General features: G+C 28.1%; 1 protein-coding gene across 1 annotated transcript; it reads right to left on the bottom strand.

The window, feature by feature from the left end:
* Positions 1-412: 412 nt before the first annotated feature.
* On the bottom strand, positions 413-13,252 carry LOC149878932 (casein kinase I-like). Its single transcript, XM_090071732.1, has 8 exons — positions 13,109-13,252; positions 10,953-11,063; positions 10,632-10,780; positions 6,485-6,713; positions 6,140-6,310; positions 1,388-1,536; positions 1,159-1,297; positions 413-1,063 (listed from the first exon to the last, which is right to left on the bottom strand). The coding sequence occupies exons 1-8, from the start codon at positions 13,182-13,184 to the stop codon at positions 903-905; spliced, it is 1,185 nt and encodes a 394-aa protein (XP_089927858.1). The 5' UTR covers positions 13,185-13,252; the 3' UTR covers positions 413-902.
* Positions 13,253-21,264: the final 8,012 nt, after the last annotated feature.

Here is a 21,264-nt window from a genome sequence, read left to right on the forward strand (position 1 = left end):
CTTTTTTCGTCGGACAAAACGAAAAAAAATATTGGCATCGATTCTAAGAAGAGCTTTTGATAAATAAGTTTCTAAAATAAATACTAAAAATGATGATAGAGGTTTCAAACTTTTGACTTATGAATTTGGATTTATTTTCTTATCATAAGGCGATTACTTGCTCTTTTGCGAGGAACCATGCAAGTTCAATAGACGTGGTTTTTAAATTGTTCTCTCGTTGACTTTTTTTATTGTTGAAATCAAAAAAATCTTACTCTTCACCGAAAATAGAATAAAAATCCTTTTTTATGCTACGCACCAATATTTGCACATTAATATTTCCGACCCACTTAAAAAAACAACGCATTTTAAGTAAGTGAAACTACTGCAGCAACATTTTCTCTCATTCGATGTTTATAGTAACAAGAAATTCTAAAGAAAAAATTGTTTATTTTGAGTATCAGTAAAACATTTACAAATCGTCACGTGGGATAAAAATGTTAAAAAGTGAAGCGGTTTCAAACAGTAAAAACACAAGGAAAGCACAAAATTCTACGACAAGCACAGATAAAACCAATCAGTAGTTTTAAGGACCATGATTTGTAATTAAGATCCATTAACATGCATGAGTAGAATTAAGAAAGCAGCTACTCAACAAGTTGTTTACCGTTTTATAACGCTTCCCATTGGCGATAGCTACACAATTCGACTTAATACAAAATTCAAGACAACGCAACGCAAATAATCACGTCGCCGATTTGAAAGATCAGCAAATATGTGGTGATATATTTAGGAATGATCATATCATTTTAAAAGTGAGGAAAAAAACTCAGTCGAATAAAACACGTTTAGCAAGTTACGCCAAAGCTAACTCTCCCAGTATATTAGGGATTCAGAGAAATCTTATACTAATTGTTCAACTTTTAGTGTTTGCTAGAAGATATTCTATGATAGCGTGTTGGGTTATGCGTAGTCTCTCCAATTTCTCTACTAGTTCGTCTTCCAGTGACCGTTTGTAAGATTCCACTGTGAATTTGAGAATCAGAAACATTTTCTTCTTCTTCTAGTTGATTTTGTTTTTCCACTAAAAGTACAAATGTGATAAATTTTCAAACCAGCGAATGATTTCTACTTAATTTTTTTTTTTTTCTTTAAAAAAAAAAAGATGCAATCATTTACATGTTGGGAATTTTGGTCTAACTCCGGAGCTTAAACCCCGGTTAACAGTTGAAGGTCGCAATTGCTGCCCTCCACTAACAGCATAGTTATGGATGTCTTGTTTGCGTTCCTCTTCTCCGCTTCGTGCAGACGAACCACCCTAAATAGATTTGAGGTTTAAGAAATTAATACATGTTACAGAAATTGATAAATAACAAACAATTAACATGTTAAGAACTAATGTTTATACCACTCTTAGTAAGTTCCAATCAAATATATAGTCATAGGTGAATCCCTGACGATGAAACAAACTTCTGAATATCTGTCTCAAGTAACTGTAATCAGGTTTATCATCAAAACGAAGTGCTCTACAGTAATTCAGGTAGGTTGCGAATTCGGCTAAATAAAAATACCCTAAAAGTACTAACCTTAAAATGTGTCCTTAGAAATTAACCTGGAAACTACTTAATACACTTATTTACTGTCAGTTTAGGTATTTTGTACACTATTTACTAACAATTTCTAAAGTTTCGACCAAAATCATGACAAGTTCTACTTAAAGTGCATGTTACGGTTTTGATCGAATTTTCACTTCAATCTATACACAAGTCGTTAAAGATTTTCATATTTTTATAAGATATATTTCTATAAGATATGTTCCAAGTGCCAAAATCGTCTCAATGGAGTTATGTTGTTTTCCAACCTGCTTGGAAATAGTCAATTCCATTTGTGAAAAACTTTACAGAAAAACTTTAAATTTTATACAACTTTTTCTTTTTCCAAATGAAAGCCACTCTGATTTTGTTGTTGTAACTTTTATGAAGGATTTGGATACTTTTAATGGTTTTTATAAATTGGTTAATTTGCTTCGATATTTTCTAAAGGAACGTAGAGTAAGATTTTTAATTCTTGGTTGATAGATTAGCTGAGTATTTAAAATGTTTTGTTTATGCAGCAATCATCAGCCATTGTGTGTGTAGAACCACATACACAATGGCTGATGATTGCCGAAAGGCATGAAACTCAGAGTTCCATAAAAAGGTGTTTTTATTCATTTTATATGAATGCTTTGGTTGTGGGAATTTATGATGTCTTTTATGTTCGGCATGCAGCTGTAGCTCACTTTAATGTAATTTCTATTGAAAATCTTATGGAGTTTGTGGTTTACTGGGAAATGTTTGTCGACCAGGTTTAAAAACCGCTTTCCTATATTTGTGCAAACATTTTTGCTGTAAGAAGGATTGAACCAGATAATTCTTCGCTTACGGCTTTTGTTGTTAACAGGTTGTAAATTGGGGATGTATTTAAGCTTTTGGTCGTAACCAGATTTTTTTAAGGCTTCTTTGTACATATAAGAAGAATTTCTGAAGATATGAAAAAGCTCTAAAGTTCGTTTCGAAGAGAATAACAAGAATTAAGACAAGGACAAGGTTCTGTTAAATTAAAAAAGAAAACAATACAAGAACAAATAAAAGAACAACTTGGACTTGTTATTGATGTCTTTAAGTCGGGTGGTTCAGGTACATTGAATAATTAAAATATTGGGAGAAGGTTTTTTGAGAATGCTCAAATAGTATCTAGCATTATTGGACTTGATTTATGTATAATGAAAATGATTTATGTTGAGTTACAAACATTATCCTCAGGATTGCAAATCGATCCAGATGCTTTCCAAGTGTATTGTGTAAATGTTGAAAATAGATATGTAGAATTGTATTCATGGTATTATATGCCACAAAGTTTACATTGTATTTTATTACATGGACATAAAGTTGTACAACAACTTTCATTACCTATTGGATTGCTTTCTGAAGAAGCTCAAGAATTATGCAATGAGGACTTTAAGAAATTTCGGGAGCATTTTTCACGCAATTGTTCCCAAAAAAAAACTAACAAAGATGTTTTAAGAAGGCTTCTTTTGTTCCTCAGATCCTATCAGTATACTATCAGTAGGTATAGAAAAAAAGTTCAAGCAAAAAGAAACCATTCAATCCAGAAGTGATACAACTTTTAAAACCACCTTTATTTCCTGTTACATCATAATCAATACCCTCTTGAATATTTAAGAAAATAATTGTGAAAAATGAAAAAAAAAATTTTATATTATTATATACACAAAAAGGTTTAAGCTTTAAGTTCTTTTTTTACATGGAGTAGTTGGCTTTAAGAAATATAAAATTGAGCCCTAGAACTCTATAAAAATACCTAAAATTAGTAACTAAGCTAACAACTATGCAAAATGAATGGTTGCTAGGCATTTCAGGTGGCCCTATCAACCAAATAAAAAAACCAACAGTGCCATTACATTCGTAATATGAAAAAATACTCAATCTGATAATTATGGGGGTAATACGATAAGTATTTTAAAAGTTATTACTATTGTGCAGTTAATATTGATTTTGGTAAACAAAAGGTTGCTAAGCAATTTAGGTATCCATAGCAAGCAAGAATTTAAACTAATGTCACCGTTGAAACCGCAATCCTCAAATTAGTAAACAGGACAAAAATGGCTCTTAAATCTTTTTTATATAACGAGTTATTAATTTTGTCCAGTAAAAGTGAATTCTGGCCCACTGTGTAGTGGTTTGAAACAAAATTTCGGCCGAAACAGAACAAGTAAAAGGTTGTTGAAGCAGAAATTTCGGATTCGGTTTCGGTTTCGGCCGAAACCGATACCGAAGCCGAAAGTTTCCATTCACTACAATTAGCGGCAACATTTCACCAAGACGATATTTTAATTACATAACGAGTATTTATTATTATTAAAAAGTGGACTTTCCTGAATTTTAATTGAACTAACCACAATTGTTATAATTATTTAAAGAGAAAAAAAACTTTTTCTTTTTTAAAAAATTAAAAAAATTTTTGAGTGCTTTTGATTTTATTTAAAAAATAAACAGTTGAATTGTCCTCCTAACCGGCTGAGCCGTTTTTAACAACTTAATCTAAAAAATGACATTAAAAAATAAGCGATTTTTAATTTTTATCAACATTTTAACCAATAGATTAAGAAAATACATTGCAAAATAAGTAAAAAATGTTTTTAACTTTTAGTTATATCTAATACAAAATATTGTGAAATATCGAAAAGTTTCGAAACCCAAACGATATTTTATTGGAACGTATCGACTCATATCGAAACTCAAAAAATATCGTTATATATTTTTAACAGTAATTAATGCAATATTTATCGCTAATAACGATACGATACAAAAATGATAACGTTAATATCGAAACCCAAGCGATATTTTTTTGAAATCATATCGAAACATATCGAATCATATCGAAACATTATCGTAAAAAATATCGGTTAGCTTCGATATTTCGATAACGATACGCAGATTCTTATTAGTCACTGATCTCAAAAATTTTACTTTGAGATTAGTAGTTATAACTTAATTACTGTTGTTATACATATGTTGTCTGATCATCATTTAGCTATGTAACTATGTGTTCAGTAAATCCATATTATTTACATGTGTCTTAAAGACACCACAGTTTTTATATTTATAGAGTAAGCTACAAATTGTGTATTTTTCTAAACCTAAAGCAAACAATTGGTTAGACTTATAGACCATCTGAAATTTAAGATTTTCTAATTTAAATATTGAATAGCATTTTAGGCCATGCACACATCTGACTGCCAGGTCTAAAATACTCTTAAACCTTGATGATAATCTTCTGATTGCCAAGAATATAACTGTTCCTTCATAAAAATTGTTATTCTACCCTCATAAAGTTAACAATCTTCTTTCATAAAGCTGCAGAAGTTAAATTGGATGCAGTGAAATATATGCAATTAGTATTTAAATACTTAAAAATAGTTAAAAAAGTTGTAAATGAGCCAGTTTTTATGCTTTCATATACTTATAATTAATATTATAATAGTTATATATATATATATATATATATATATATATATATATATATATATATATATATATATATATATATATATATATATAGTGAAAATATAATACTTATATTTATGTTGAAAGTTACACAAATGATTTTTAAGAACACAAAAACATAAACCCTCATGGTTATATAAGCATGGACACAAGATACATAATTAGAATAAAATCTTTTTCATTGTTTCGATGTCAGAGTTTACTAAAAGAGTATGGATATTGCTTTAAAACCAACATTCTAGGGTTGTAAGATAAACGATTTTAATAGTTCTTTTTGAACTTTTAGGAACTATGCTTTAACATGGACTTCAAAATTTTGTAACATGCTTTATTTGCCGTATTGAATATATATTTTTGATAACTTGTTAAAATTATGTCATCAAAATGATATTTTAAATCTAAACTGTTTTTCAGCAGTATTAACAACTGATTTAAACCATGATATTATAATATGTATAACTCTTCAGAGGTTTCTTTATAAAGGCTGAATACAAATTACACTATGTATTTTATAAAGGCTGAATACAAATTGCACTAAGTATTTGTAGTATTTTGTATTTACATATCAGAGTAGAAAAAGGGCATTACAAAGATATTAGACAAATTAGTACCCAGTTGGTATTTTGCCATGCAGCCAGTGTATCATCATTTATTTTTGATTTCTTTTGAAAAGAAAGAAATATTGTAAGAGCTGCAATATTTTTAAGATTAAAATCTTAAAAGAAAGAACTTCAAGTTCTCGTTCTTCAAAACTTGAATTTATTGCCATATTTAATTAACATTATATTAACATAGAATTGCCTTTGGTTTATGATGATTTTATTTGAAACTTTAGAAATTGTTAGTAAAAAGTGTTTAAAATACACAAAATTCACAGCTGAAACTGGCATTTAAATAGGTACATAGAAACAATGGTTACTATTACTATTACCAACTATTACTAATACCAAACATATTTACATATAAGGATTTAACATTTGGAAGGTTCCAAGTAGTAAAGGGATTGATTTAGTGGACTTCTTAGTTTTAATTGATAATTTGCAAATTATGATTTCTTTTAGGAAATTAACAAGGTTCTGTAAAAAACTTACATGGATAACCACGACAAAGCTGTTCAATAGAAGTTGACATCTTTTTTTCACTAATTTTCTCATACTTTTGTCGCTTTGTTCCAGCTCGCAAACCTTGCCAAGGCAAAGTACCCAGATTAAAATACATTAGAACATAAGCCAATGACTCCATATCATCTCTCCTACTTTGCTCTTAACACAAATATTTAAAGTTAAAATGTACATTAACTTTCTCTATATTACATAAGTTTAGTTGGTATCAAGCTGATAAACAGAATAAATATATTACTGTTTAAAGAACATAAATTTTAAATAAAAAAAAAACAAAAACATATCAAAAAGAAAATGCAGGTTTTAAAAAAGTACCAATTCCTAGATGTGTATTGACACTAGCATATCGTGCAGTTCCTGTAAGGTTTTTGTTTTCTCTATATGGAATGTGTTGATGAGTTTTTTGGTCACGATACTTCTTTGCAAGACCGAAATCAATAATATAAACAAGGTTCCCTTTTTTTGCCAATCCCATCAGAAAGTTATCTGGTTTTACATCTCTGTGAATAAAGTTCTTTGAATGTACATACTCTAAACGACTGATCTGAAATAAATAAAATTTTTGAAAAATCTTCATTTTAAAAAATTATGCTCAGAATAAAAATCAGGATGAGAAAAAGAAGGGAAGACTGGGTGAGATGGGACACAACATTCTTAAATGACTTGAAGAAGAATTTTGACTAAAATTAGCATTAAGTTGATGCATGTATACATGAAAGTTTTTTTTTTTTAGCAATATAAAATGTTCCATTCATGAAAATGTTCTATCAATGAGAAAAATGTAAAAAAATAGGAATTTGATATATGATTTTATACTTTTCTATTCTTCTCAATTATATATATACCATTTTATGTAAATATTTTTCATTTACTGTTATTTATTATATATACCTTATATACAATCACAAGTAATGAAAGTAATTGCAAATCAACAACTAAAATATATAAACTCCATTAATTTTACCTGAAAAAACACACAAAATGTTGATTTTTACTCAACTCAAACATTACTTATTTGAGTGAAGAAAAGTGTGAGACAGTTGAAACACCAGGGGGACACACATGTACAATTACATGAAAAATAAAACAGTCACACAAAACTTAAAACTGTTTTTGCAATAAAAAGTAGAAATTCAATTGTATCTACACTGATAAAATAGTTTTAATGTAAGACACTGAAAATAGTTTTAATGTAAGACACTTTAGTCATGAGTTCCAAAAATAATAAGAGTAATAGTAATAGTATTTTATGAATGGCATTTGATTGCATTTTACTATTTTACAATAGCCTGTGGATTTATAACTTCATTTTTTGAAACTAGTTATAACTGTTATTTCCACAATAGTTTGATTAATAAACTCAGTTTTACTTGACTTCTTTATGCTTTGCAGTTATTAAAACTATTTTCAGCTTACAAATCTCCTCTTCCTCTTTGAAAATATTCTTTTACCTCTTTCTTCTTCTTCTTCTGTTTATTTTTTGTTTTTTGTTTTTATAACCTCTAAAATCTCAAGAAAATCTCCTAAATTTTCTCTAAAAAATCTCAAACACCTCTTTAAAAAAATCTAAAATCTCCAATCCCTAAAAATCTCAAGAAATCTGCAAAATTTTCTTTTACTAATTTTCCTGCAAATGTTTATTAAATTGGATGTTGTTTTGGCAAAACCATGGATTTTATCTTCAATTTACATAAGTGTTTTTATTGCAATCTTTGAGTCATGGTTCTCTGAAACAGGTTTTGCCAGTTATATTTTGATTAACATTTGTCTCTGGCCTTGACTTGTTATTAAAAATCATTAAATAGTTACAGAAAATTATCACAAATTTACTATACTCTTATTAAGTAAACTGTAGTGAACTTGATATGGGTTTTTTTTAACTATTATTCTTAAAAAACCTGTTATATCACTAGTAAATAATTTTGTATCACTACAAACCAAACTAGATACATTTTACTTAAAAATCAAAATAGTACTTTATCCTCTACACTGCAGGTTATCATAATTAGACAAAAACAAAACTCATGTCTAAAGTGTGTACACGAAATAAATGTGAAAGTAGAAAAACACCTAAAAAAAAGTACTCCTCAATTTTTATTTCAAACCAAGTAATAATTTTAATACAATAATATAAGAAGATCAAACATTAAAAAAAAAAAATTATTATCATTCCTGTGGGAATCTAATAAAATTTCGAGCTTTTGCTTTAGTAGTACCCATAAGCTTGCACACAGAAAAAGAATCAAAACTATTTGATGCTTTTTTAAATGATATTTTAATATCTTTAATATTTCTGCAAAGCTTTTTTGTTTTTTGCATTTTTCTTTTAATAATAGCCCAGTACTTTTCAATAACTCTCAATTCTGGGCAGTTTGGAGGATTTTCCATTTTAGGCACAAATTTCACATTATTCTTTTTATACCATTCCATAGCTAGTTTACAATAATGAATTGAAGCTAAATCAGGCCAGAACACAGGTCTGTTATTATGTAATTTAATGAGAGGTAAAAGGCGTTTTTGTAAACATTCTTTAACATATATTTGACCAGAAAGTGTGGACTGAGAAATATAAGGTGCTGATTTTTTGCCATAACTGCAAATAGCTTGCCAAATCAAAGCTTTTTTAGCAAACTTGTCATGTTTTGTGTACTTAAAATTCTTATCTGCTTTTCCCCTATATTTGGCAATATAATAAACAGCACCAGGAATCTGTTGATGATCATACTTAATATAAGTTTAATTGTCTTCAATAATACAGAAATTTTTAGAAATAAAATTGTCATACAACTTTCTGCAGAGGGTTCTTGCACTTTTTTGTTGAGTTTCAGAACATTTGGGCACTTTTTGTGCTTTGAAAGAATGAAAACCATGTTTGTTTCTAACTTTTGCAACCAAAACTATGAGAAAATCCATATACTTTAGCGCATTCCCTTGGTGAAAGGCTTGGGTTATTCTTATTACTGTTAACCAGTTTTCTAACTAGTTTTTATCTTTAAAACCTTCCTTTCTTCCACCGCAAGATTTGTGTTTGATCGATTTTGTTTGAGAAAAACTTTGAATAACCTGACTAACAGTGTATGGATGTATTTGCAACAATTTTGCTACCAATTTGTAGCTAACATTAGGATTTAGTAAATACTTGTGCATAATTTTTTCTCTTACGCCTTCTTCTTTTATCATTTTTAAAACTAATTTCAAGTTAAATCCAAAACCTAACATTTTTTTGAAACCACAACACGTTATAAACAAAATGCAAAACAATTAAAAAGATTTTAACATAGCCACTGAAAAAAAAAATGTGCTTACTCTTTCACATTTATTTTGTGTACACACTTTACTCCAGCAACACTAGTATATCATACTAACAATATCACTAAACATCTTGGCATACTGACATACTGAACAGATAGGAAATACAAAAACTCTAGAACAATGTCTGTAAATTCAAAGAAAATCTTTCTTTAAAAAAATAAAAATAAAAACTAAGTAAGATAAATAAATAGTAAAAAAGTAAGATATATAATTCAACAAAAACAAAAAAGAAAAGAAAAATTAATATAAAGAAAGAAAAATCATCACCAAGCTACTTCAATCAATGATCAAACAAAGTATTTTTAATTATAACAAAAGATAAACAAAAAGTAAAAACAGAGAATTAAAGGACATCAAAAAGGTTGCTCATATTGGCTAACAATTCTTCTATTAAAAGAATCAAATTTTAAGCTTATTTGAAGCTGCTACAAGTAGGACATATTCAAAATTGCTATAAATAGAACACTCCTAATCTATCAACAATATACCCTTGAGATTATTATTGAGATTTTTATTCAACACATCAAAGTATGCAATAATCTTAAATAATCTTTGATCAATTGTCACAAGGCTAACCATTTTAAATTAAACCTAAATGAAGATGTAACAGCTAAGAAGTTTAATGAGATTCATAAAGGATTGGGAGCACTTAAATGAGATGTATAAAGGACTGAAAGCTGAACTTTTAATTAAACATCAAAGAACTATTATATTAGTGTGGGTGCAACCAGATTCTGGGGACGAGACAAAAAGTTATTTTAGATTTAAAAGTCTTTTGCCTTGAGATATCAAACCAACATACATCCTGTGGAAAAATTCACTAAAGAAAAGAGACTAACAAGAACAAATAATTGACACCAAATATGGAAAATCTTACACAATAAATCTTTTTAATAAATGGTGATATCAAAAATGAATGTAAATTATTTTACTTTTATCTGTCTGATCTAATGTCAACAAAGCAAGACACTACCAATCAACATCTTAGATGAAAATCTATTGAGATTGCAGAAGAGAAGTAGAAATTCGGCTATCTTTATGAAAGTTCTTGTTTTTATATGTAAATTAAAATAATAATATATAAGAAAACAATTCAAAATAATTGTAACTATCAAAAAGATAATTTTTAAAAAATATGTTTTTTTTTTACCAATTGATCAGCAAGTAGTAGAACAGTTTTTATGCTGAACTTTCGGTTGCAAAAGTTAAATAAATCCTCTAAACTTGGCCCAAGAAGTTCCATTACAAGGACATTATAATCACCCTCTGTACCACACCATTTGATTGATGGAATACCCACTAAACAATGAGTAGCTTAATAAGTTCTATTATTTTTATTACCTAACTAAAAATGAAACTTTGAATTCAATGTAACTAGACATTAAATACAATTTTGTTATAAAAACTTCATTCTTCACTTCATTCTTCATTACTTGAAAAAGGTTTTTGAGCATAAAAAGGAAAGATATACCTCCCCCTTGCATCATTCTGTAAAATTTTGCTTCAATGTGAAGTTGAGGATGTTTTGATTTTAAACATTCAAGTTTGATTGCCACTTCTTCATGACTTGTTATATGTGTACCTAAATAAAAACATTTTTACTTCTTCATAAGGTTTCATAGCTTTTTTACAATAAATGTTGCAACTTGTGTTTTTTTAAATCAGGGTAAAGTATAGGTAAATGCATTTGAGATTATCAATTTTTAAAGTGCCTATTTTTACATCACAACTGTTTATGGTTATTTCTTTCAAATCTTTCTCATGAGCTGGATTATTTTTTTCACTTAAACCTTGATTCAAAAAAAATCTTATTGTTTAATCAATTACAGGCTATCAACTTGTCATTTTTTTTTTTTTCATTCTTTTTTGTTATGTTATGACTAAATGACAATTTGACAGTCTACAATTAGGAAAAGGCAATAATTCAATAAATTCATAAGCATGTTTTTGCCAGTCTTCAAATATCATAATGTTTAGTGAGCTAGATTATATAAATTATGAAAGCTTATTTAAATAAAACTTTTATCCACATGAACAACCATATTTTTGTTTTACCAAAGTAAATTTACAAAGTAGATTTAGAAAAGTTTTTTAGAAAAGATTTCTTTAGATTAAATAAGAAATTTGAATTCAAATAGACAATCCAACAGAAAAAATCCTCAGCTGTAAAAGTTTGTCTAACATGTAGTACATGTAAAAGTTTCATTTCTGATCAAATTTTTTGTGTGAGTCACTCACTTTAATTTTGAATAAACATTGGGCAAGAATTTTTTTTAATAATAAGATTATAAATAATAACTTCAATTTCTACTTTTTTTTTGTAATAACCATGTTTAATTGTAAATAAATATCTGATTGTCTGCTTGAATTTCTCTGAACATACAAATTACTTTATCTTGTTTTTATGTATTACACCTAAATTGACATTGAAATGTATGAAATCATCAAAAAAACATTTTTGTCACCTTTACATCTCATTTGCAGTCCATAATAAATAAATAATAAGGGAGAGAAATTCAACTAAGAACACACATTGGTTCTTGAGATATCATCAGTTGAAATTATACTGATACAGTATTTTAGTTATAAATGAGAAGAATCAACAAAGCAACTTTTAATATTTCATAAATGGTTTAGGGAATTTTCTAAAAATTTAGCAAAAACCTGTTTTTATCTTTTTTGCTCTAGTAATTCAAAAATAGCACTCTCAGGACTTGATAGTCTCAAGAAATACCTAGTTTATCTAGTTTTATTTTAAAATACTGACTTGTAAACTATTGATTAAAAAATTATTGATTACAGTTAAAATAAAGGCTGTCATCCAAAACCAATGGGAGAAAGTTTAATTGTATATCATAAAAAAAACTAGAATCATGGTTTGTCTCTCTAATATTTAATTAAAGTATACAATCAAAAAGAACATGTTTTCAGCATTTCTAAAACATAAACTTTATAATTAAAGATATTGAAATGTCTTTAAAAACATTTTTTTAAATGAAATACCAATACAGAATTAAATAGTGACTAGTTTAGGACTTTTATAGGTAGGGGGAGGGGCAAAAGGGGGAGAGGAAAATAAGGGGAGAGGCATTTCCCCCTTTGAACAAAATGCAGAGAAAACTTAACTTTTTTAGTTTAGTTGTTTCAAACCAATCAAGTTAACAAACTACAGCTAAGAAGTTAAGTAAAGATGGTAAGAAATTTAATGTAAATTCAAGAAAAGATTTATTGATCAAAGTTAAAAAAAAAACAAATAATTTTCTAGTAACTTAAAACTCCATTTTGCTACTTCTTCATTAAGGCAATTTTTTAGAAGAGAGTAGCAATGACATATGAAAGAAACTCATAGTAGTTCATCAAAAATGATAGCAAATTAGAGAAAGTATCATCACCACCTAAAAAAATACCTGTTTCTTACCCTGGTAAGAGCCCTATAGGAAACCAGGAAGCTTATAAGTATCAAAAAACAGCTTAGAGAATTTTTGTCACTTGTTCAAAGCATCTTAACAATCAAAAGATTTATACCATAATCATAAATTTAAAAAAATTAGAACAAGATATCTTTAGGAACTGTGCTCATATAAGGTAATTTTGTTCTGGTTTAATTTTTTCAAAATAAGTATTTACCTAAATAAATGTCTCCAAATGATCCACTGCCAATCTTCCTACCCAATCGATAACGATTTCCAACTCTTAACTCCATATTATTTATTTAACTAATTAATAAACCTTTTTTATAACTAAAAACACTTTAGGTATAACATTTTAGGGGTTTCTCAAAAAATAAAAACAAATGAAACTTTATAATTTATTTCACTTAAACTTTGTACTTTTTCACATTTATAAACTTAGGTATTATTTCAGAATAATCTATAATAGTCACTGCAGTTCTAAAATGAACCATGATAAACACATGTAATTTCAAAATAGCCTATTTCCTAAAATATAAATTTTACATTAAAGAATCGAGAAGCCTGATTCCTGCCCTTCCCTCGTGATAGGGCCTCATGTATAGTAATCAGGTTTTTTATATATATTTTTTGAGTTTAAACAGCCCAAAAATTTATGAAATGTGCTTTGTACTATAAATTCATGCTCACTGCTGTGTAGCTCAACTCCATTCTGGAATACACTCTCTTTTAAAATAGTTGTTTTAGTTTTATTAACACTCTTTTTAAAAATAGTTATCAAATTCATTAAAAATTGTGTTGTAGAAAATAAGAAGATTAATAGATTCTATTATTTCTTTTATAATTTAAATGTTTATGAAGAAGAGTAGCAGGTTCATCTTTTTTTAAACAAATAGAAGTCAAAGTTTTCTAAAAAAGGTCATATTCAGCAAGTTCAAAACAGAAGAAAACATTAAAACTCAGAAAAAATTCAAATTTTTATAAAAATGAATTGTCAAAGGGAATGAAGGACAAATGACACTGAATAATCAAGGCAATCAAACAACATTTTCTCAATTAAGTCAACTTATTTTACATTAAGTTGAATGGCTGCTAACTATATGTTAAAAGAATGCTGAGCACAGCTGAAAAACTATGTGTTTCAATTTTTTCTAAACACAAGATGCTCAGCCTTTGGAGCACAACACTCTGCCTTGTGCTCCAAAGGGTGAGCATCTTTCTCAAAACTGTAATACAAATGTGTAAACTATACATTATTACAACATAAACTATAAATTACTTAATGATGTATTAGGAGTTTGCAAAAGCTTAGTTGTCAAACTTTAATTTTAAATTAACTATATAAATTAAAATACAATCACTGTTTTATACATGATTTGAAAGATAATTTTTTTTTTGTTTAACATTAAAATTAACTTTAAGTGCATGCTTATAAGTTTAGTTCTGTATATAGAACTAATGCTCTAGAAGTAAGAACTTGTCAAAGATGGTTTACTAGATTTAATAGTGGATACAATGACTTTGAAGACCACCAATACTCTGGAATACCACAAAAAGCCAAGAGTAAAAACTTGTTAGAGTTGCTTGATAAAAATCCACATTAAATGACAATAGAATTAGCTCAAAAGCTTTCAGCTTAACAATCAATCATTTCTACACTTAAGTGGAAAATAAGATCCATATTAGTTGAGTGAAAGAAATAAGATTAAGAACAATCCAAAAATTACATTTCTCATTTAGCAAAGTTTTAAAAAAAGATTTTTAATGGAAAATGGTTACTGGAGATGAGAAATGGATCTATCTTGAGAATCCTAATCATAAAAAAACAGTGTTTAAGTCATGGTCAAACAACAGTTGCAACTCCAAAAAGAGAGTACTGTTGTAATAAAGTGATGTTATACATTTGGTGGGATACAAGATATATATTGTATTTTAAGTTATTGGAACCAAAAAGTCATATTGCTACATGACAACACTTGTCCATACATTATTATGGAAACACAAAATAGAATATTTAAACTAGGCTGGGAGGTCATGCCACATTCTTTTTATTTTTCAGACTTAGCACCATTAGTTAACATTTGTTTTACTCACTTAGAGAATTCTCTTAGAGAGAGTTGTTTACAAGTGGCAAGACATTGAAAATCTACTCATATACTTAAGCCCAAAGCAATATCAGTTTTCAGAGATGGTACCAGGACTTATATATAAGATGAAAAAAGGTCATGGATTATAATTAAAGTTATTTCAATTATGACTAATATATTTAAGCTTGTTTTTTATAACAAGTTTAAATAAAAATTAAAAAAATTGACAAAATTGTTACATACTCTTTATATATAAAATAATTATAGCAAATTGGGGACTATTCTGGAAATACTTTGGATATATAGATTTAATGAAAAACTATTTTAAAAAAAAAAAAAAAAAAAAAATTACTGAAACCAACTGGGTTTCATAAAACTTAAAAAGTTATTATATATTTTACATATAAATTCTAGTTATTTAAATATTTACATATTTCAGAAATTATTTTGGGGTTTTCAATATGTAATTCAAACTTATTACTTTCTTTAAATGTGTTTTTAAAAAATCACTTTTAAAAAATAAAAAACAAAAATCCCAAAATAAAGTAATTAAAGTCCCACAGTGAATAATATTCTCTATTTTACATGTTTTAAATAAAACTTTTCATCAACTCAATTTGAAATAACTAACTCTAATAATTAATTAGAAATAAGTAACTTTAAAAAATGAAAATTAACTTTTTAAATAACTGTCAAAATAACTAACAAAATAAAATAACAAATCCTCCAAATTCTCAGCCACCCTTAATTAAGTTTATTGTTATGAGAAAAACTCATTTTAATTATTATTAAATAGATAAATTATATACACTTAAAAATGTACAAACCTATAAATATATGAAATAAAATAAGATACTTTCGAAGATTTCCTATATAATCTACTCTACTTCACATTGGTAAGATGAGCTTCACCAGTTTCTATTGTTAAAATACTTGATTTAGTGTTTGTTACTTAATTAACATTACCTAAATGAAGTTTTACTCTCAACATTTTTTTTTGTACATACATTTATTGATTTATGTACAAACAAAAAAAAAAAAAAAACAAAAAAAAAAAAAAAAGAACATACTTGAATTTTATATCTAAAATAAAACAACTTCTATGGGATCAATAATACAGCGTTGCAACCTCTAAAAAAACCGCTTGTTTCATGAAATAGCCGTAAGCTATCAGCTGTTAAGGACTTGTTCTACTGCTAACTGGTTAAATAATATATCAACATATTTATTTATAAAGGTTTTACAAAACTTTAGAATCACATTTTTGAAATAGTATGTAAAATTTATCAAGGAGTAATATATCTTAATGTTAAAAACATATGCAAGCCGTATCCATGTTACATAAAATTCTTAACTAAAACTAATAAACAAATCTATAAGTCGCCATACTTTGTTATGATTTCATTTAACTAGTCCTAGTCTTCAATCTCTATAAAACTTCGTCTATTGAGTTCGCGAAAGAAAAATATTAAGTGTAGTCTATCTTCGCCTTTATAAACTAAATTTTTTTCGGAAGTTGTGGAAAAAGTGGCGTTTACAAGTTACAATGAAAAATGAAAAATAGGAAATAAGAAATCAAAGTTTTCGATTAAATGAGAGTATGACTATAGTTTAAATAAGATTAAGGCTAAGAGTATTAAAAGAAACTTTAAAAGTAAGTTCTTAAAATTTGTAACATTTAAAATATAATATTTGTAATATATGTTTATTAAAAAATTAGCAGAAAAATTACGCAAGTTACTTTATTACAAATTCGCGATCGCCCTATTATTTCTTGTTCTTAAACATCAATTATTAAAACCTCATATTTTGTTTGGTTGTTTCTGGCGCATTACCTCTGAGAATATATTTTAGAAACCGCAGGCCAAAAAAATGTTTTTTTTTAGTCGCATTAAGAACCACGGATTGAGGCAAGTTCGCTATTTACTTAGCTAATATTAAATTTTTCCCAATGTTGTTTGATTATGGATTAAATAAAGGCATCAAAGTAAAAATGAAAATAAAGTGGCGTTGCGAGTAATCGAAACCAATTAACAAGGATAAATATCATCGATAAGGAGATTCCTAGCGATTACTAACGAAAAATATTTACTAGAAATGTTCTTATAATTGCTAAAACTCGCCCCTGGGTCTTACGATAAACAGAAGCAATTGCTTACTTTTTTAGAATATGATTGACGAAATTAGTTTTCAATTTTCATTTGTTAAGATTATGTAACGTGAGTTTTTAATATACATTTTAGGAGTTGCTAATATTTAGACAAATATTTAAATATAAATTAAATTCGAATATAAATTTGTAAAGCATTTATAAATCAGTAAATCTTTTGTTGCAAGTTATAAGGGATAAAAATAATAATAATTAAACAACCAATTACTTTTCCCTACAGTGTTAACCATAGTAATATTATTAGCTAGCCAAAGTAAAAGTTGTATGAAATTCGTGTTCTTTTCGCCCGCCCCCCCCCCCCCCCCCCCCATCTCTTGTTTTTTTTAAGCGTATCACGTTATTACAAAAGCGAGAACTATTAGGCTGTGTGACACTTCCTGGCAATTGTCTCCAGTTTATTGTGTTTTGTTGGTTCCATTTTGTTAGAAGTGACTACTTGTTATTTTTTTTTTGTTTTGTTTTTTTTTTTTTAATTTTCTCTTATAAATTCCATCTTTATTATGACTTAAAAAAAAGCTTACAAAAAAGTGGATTAAATAGTTTAATTGCAATGAAAAAGCACTGTTACGCCCTTAAAATAATATTAGGAATGAATCGTCCAATTTTTGTTTCTTTGTAACCTGACTGCGTCAGGTTACAAAGAAACAAAAATTGGACGATTAACCAACTGGAAAAACTCAGAAAAATAGATAATTTAAGTAAAAAAGTGCCGGAAAAAAATCATAAATTTAACTATGCATGCTTTCATATTATCTCAAGTGGGTATTTATCTATAAAAACTCTTTAAATAAACCATGATGGCTTCCGCGGTTTTCAAGACCAATCTTCATGTTAAGGCAATAAAAGCTGAGAATCATAAACATTAAAATATTCCTTCGTATTACATTTCAAAAAGTTAAGTTATGGTTTTCTTAGTGTGAAGTTCGATAATAATTGTAACTTTCTAATTTTTATTAATATTGATACTTTTAAATAAAAAATGGCCAGAAAATGCTAATCATCAGTAGAAATACGATCGACGATATATACATTGTGGCAAAAAAGATGTTAATCGGAACAAATTGCAAAAAACACTTAACGTTCTATTTCAATGGTATGAAACAATATAAAAAAGAAATAGACTATAAAAATGCCTCAGGAATTACAAGTATTATGAACTGTTCCCAAGAAGATCCAGTATCTGTAACAACAGTGAAGAGACGATTAATGGAAGCAAGATTTGGTAGTAGAAAAACCACAAACAAACTACATTTTCGGAAGTTAGATAACTGGAGATCGTTTCTCAAGAAGATTATGGCCAAAAGCACTTCTTAATACAACCTACGAATCATTTAAGTGAATTAAAAAATGATAAAATAGTTTAAAGGGTAATTTGGCCTCCCAATTAATTACCCAATCTTTCCCTTATTTATGGGATGAATTTGGCTGAAGTATAAAAAAAGTAATGTCCAAGTGTGAAAAAGATATGTGGGAAAAACTTAAAAGGATATGTAAAGTGGTTATTGCCGCCGAAGCTGGCTACATAGATGAGAGCAAGTTACATATTTAATTTTTTTTTTTCTTTAATACAACTTTAGTTAATAGTAATAGAGAATTTATTTCAAGTGATTTTCTTTTTTGATTTTTCCCCTTATTTTTAAGTACAATGTTGAAAAATTTAAAAGTAGTGACAAATAATTTTGGAGGGTAGTGTATATACGCATACAGTGGCGTGCAAAAGTTTCCGGCCAATGACATTTCATATTATAATTTATTTTAAAAAAAGACTAATGATTTGTAATCATTTTTAATATTAGTATTAGATTTAAGAAACGAAATAATATAGTAAAAGAAAATAATTTTTATTTATGAATTTTTTTATTGCTAATACTGTAACATTTACACATGCAAAAGTTTCCGCTCACTTTTTTCCGCTCATTTTTTACTATGAGAAAAATTATTAATCCATGAGTATAATAGACTTAAATTAAATTTTTATGTTAAACATTTTGTAGTCATCCATATCACTCTTTCATATCATATCATCATATCATCGGCTGTTATCACTCTTTGCTGTTATCACTCTTTGGAGTGATACTCTTTGGAGTGATACTCTTTGGAGTGATAACAGCCGATGTGGCATGGACTCAATTAATTAATACAACCAGGTGGAACTTTATCCAATTCTTTTTCAATTCAAACTTTATCCAGAGTAATGATTTGAATAATGCTGCTGTTTTAACAACGTGTGTTTTGGATTATTGTCCAGCTAAAATCTCCAAGTTATGTATGTATGTATGTATGTATGTATGTATGTATGTATGTATGTATGTATGTATGTATGTATGTATGTATGTATGTATGTATGTATGTATGTATGTATGTATGTATGTATGTATGTATGTATGTATGTATGTATGTATGTATGTATGTATGTATGTATGTATGTATGTATGTATGTATGTATGTATGTATGTATGTATGTATGTATGTATGTATGTATGTATGTATGTATGTATGTATGTATGTATGTATGTATGTATGTATGTATGTATGTATGTATGTATGTATGTATGTATGTATGTATGTATGTATGTATGATGTTCTACATGAAGAATCTAGGAAAGAAGAAAATGGCACACCTGAGCAACTCACTATTCTAGAAGAGGACCAAGAAGATGATGACAGCAATGAGGAAGGAGGATTAGAAGTTTCAGCAGAAGCAGGTGCATCAGCCCTTTCAATGATCAGGGAGGATGTCACAAAACTCATTAACAAGGTCAGAAAATGTGTCAGATTGTTTTGAAAGTCTCCAGTTAAAAATTACATGATTCTGCAAAAGCATGTTCAGTATGAGTTTGGAAAGGAGCTGCAGCTAATCTTAGACTCTAAGACACGTTGGAACAGCTTACTAGATATGATTTCAAAATTTGTTACCCTTAAGAAATGTATTCAAATGTCACTGATTGAGTTATCAAGCGATATTATGATTTCTGGGTCTGAATTTACTACCTTACAAAATCTATTAAATGCTTTAGAACCAATCAAGGTTGGTGCTGAAGCACTTTGAAGAAGAGATTCGAACTTGCTCTCATCTGATGGCATTCTGAAGTTCATTTTCAAGCAATTAAAAAGCCAGAAAAATACCTTTAGACAAGAGTCAGTTGACTCATCTACTAAAAGAGTCGCTGAGAGGAGGAATGCAATATTAGTAAACTTTGTTAAATATCTGAATAATCCTGATGTCATTAATGGAGCAATCATGACATTTTCAAAAATTCCATGCCAAAGAGGAATGCAATTGCTACTAATGCATCAAATTTGTTTAATCGTTTGTTTGAGCAAAAGAGAAGTGATTCAATAGATGAGGAAAACTTGTCAGATCATGAAACTAGTCAGGAACAAGTACAGCAATTTATTTACTTGTCAGAAGAGCTCGAGTTCTCCATTAGAGGGATAGTCAAAGGGGTTTCACCAAAGAAACAAAAAATAGAATCAACTTTAAAACTAATGTGTAATTGAGCTTACAAAAAAACGAACAAGCAACTTAGATTTGTTGTACACGGCTTTAAAGTCAATCCAAGTAACAAGTGTGGAGGCTGAAAGGTCATTTTCTGCAAGTGGTCTATTTGTCACTAAACTAAGGTCAAGGTTAAATGATGAAACACTCAATTCTTTATGTTTTTTACGTGCTTAATGTACCAAGAAACGTAAAATTTGAACTTGAAGATACGATTAATGAGAAAAGGTGTTCAGACTTGAACCCCCTTTCTCATTAATCGGATCTTCATTAACGAAAAAGTATTGTCCCAGTGGAGAGCCTTGTCCATCGCAAAAATTAACTATTACAATTCGATACCTGGCTTCAGGAGAATCACAACAAACTTAGTCCTTTTGTTTTCGAGTTGGGAGAGCTACAGTTTGTAATATAATCGAAGAAACTTTTTGTGCTATATGGGAAGTTCTCAAAAAAATATTTCTAAGAGCCCCAAATGACATAAAAGAATGGCAAAACATCATTAAAGAGTTTAATCAGAATAAGAACTTTCCACAGTGCATAAGATCTATTGATGGAAAACATGTACGCATTGAGGCTCCTGCAAAATCAGGTTCTTCTTTTTACAACTACAAAGGATT

The sequence above is a fragment of the Hydra viridissima genome, unplaced genomic scaffold (genome assembly GCF_058129835.1).
Source record: "Hydra viridissima isolate aposymbiotic clone 2 unplaced genomic scaffold, HvirCarnegie_v1 scaffold_14, whole genome shotgun sequence".
NCBI classification, from domain to species: domain Eukaryota; kingdom Metazoa; phylum Cnidaria; class Hydrozoa; order Anthoathecata; family Hydridae; genus Hydra; species Hydra viridissima.

Excerpts from the sequence above, each read along its gene's own strand:
- LOC149878932 (XM_090071732.1), bottom strand. The coding sequence starts at position 13,184 with ATGGAGTTAAGAGTTGGAAATCGTTATCGATTGGGTAGGAAGATTGGC. Across the intron at positions 6,311-6,484 it reads CAATACACATCTAGGAATTG|AGCAAAGTAGGAGAGATGAT; the intron begins GTACTTTTTTAA and ends ATTTGTGTTAAG. Across the intron at positions 1,298-1,387 it reads ATTGGAACTTACTAAGAGTG|GGTGGTTCGTCTGCACGAAG; the intron begins GTATAAACATTA and ends AAATCTATTTAG.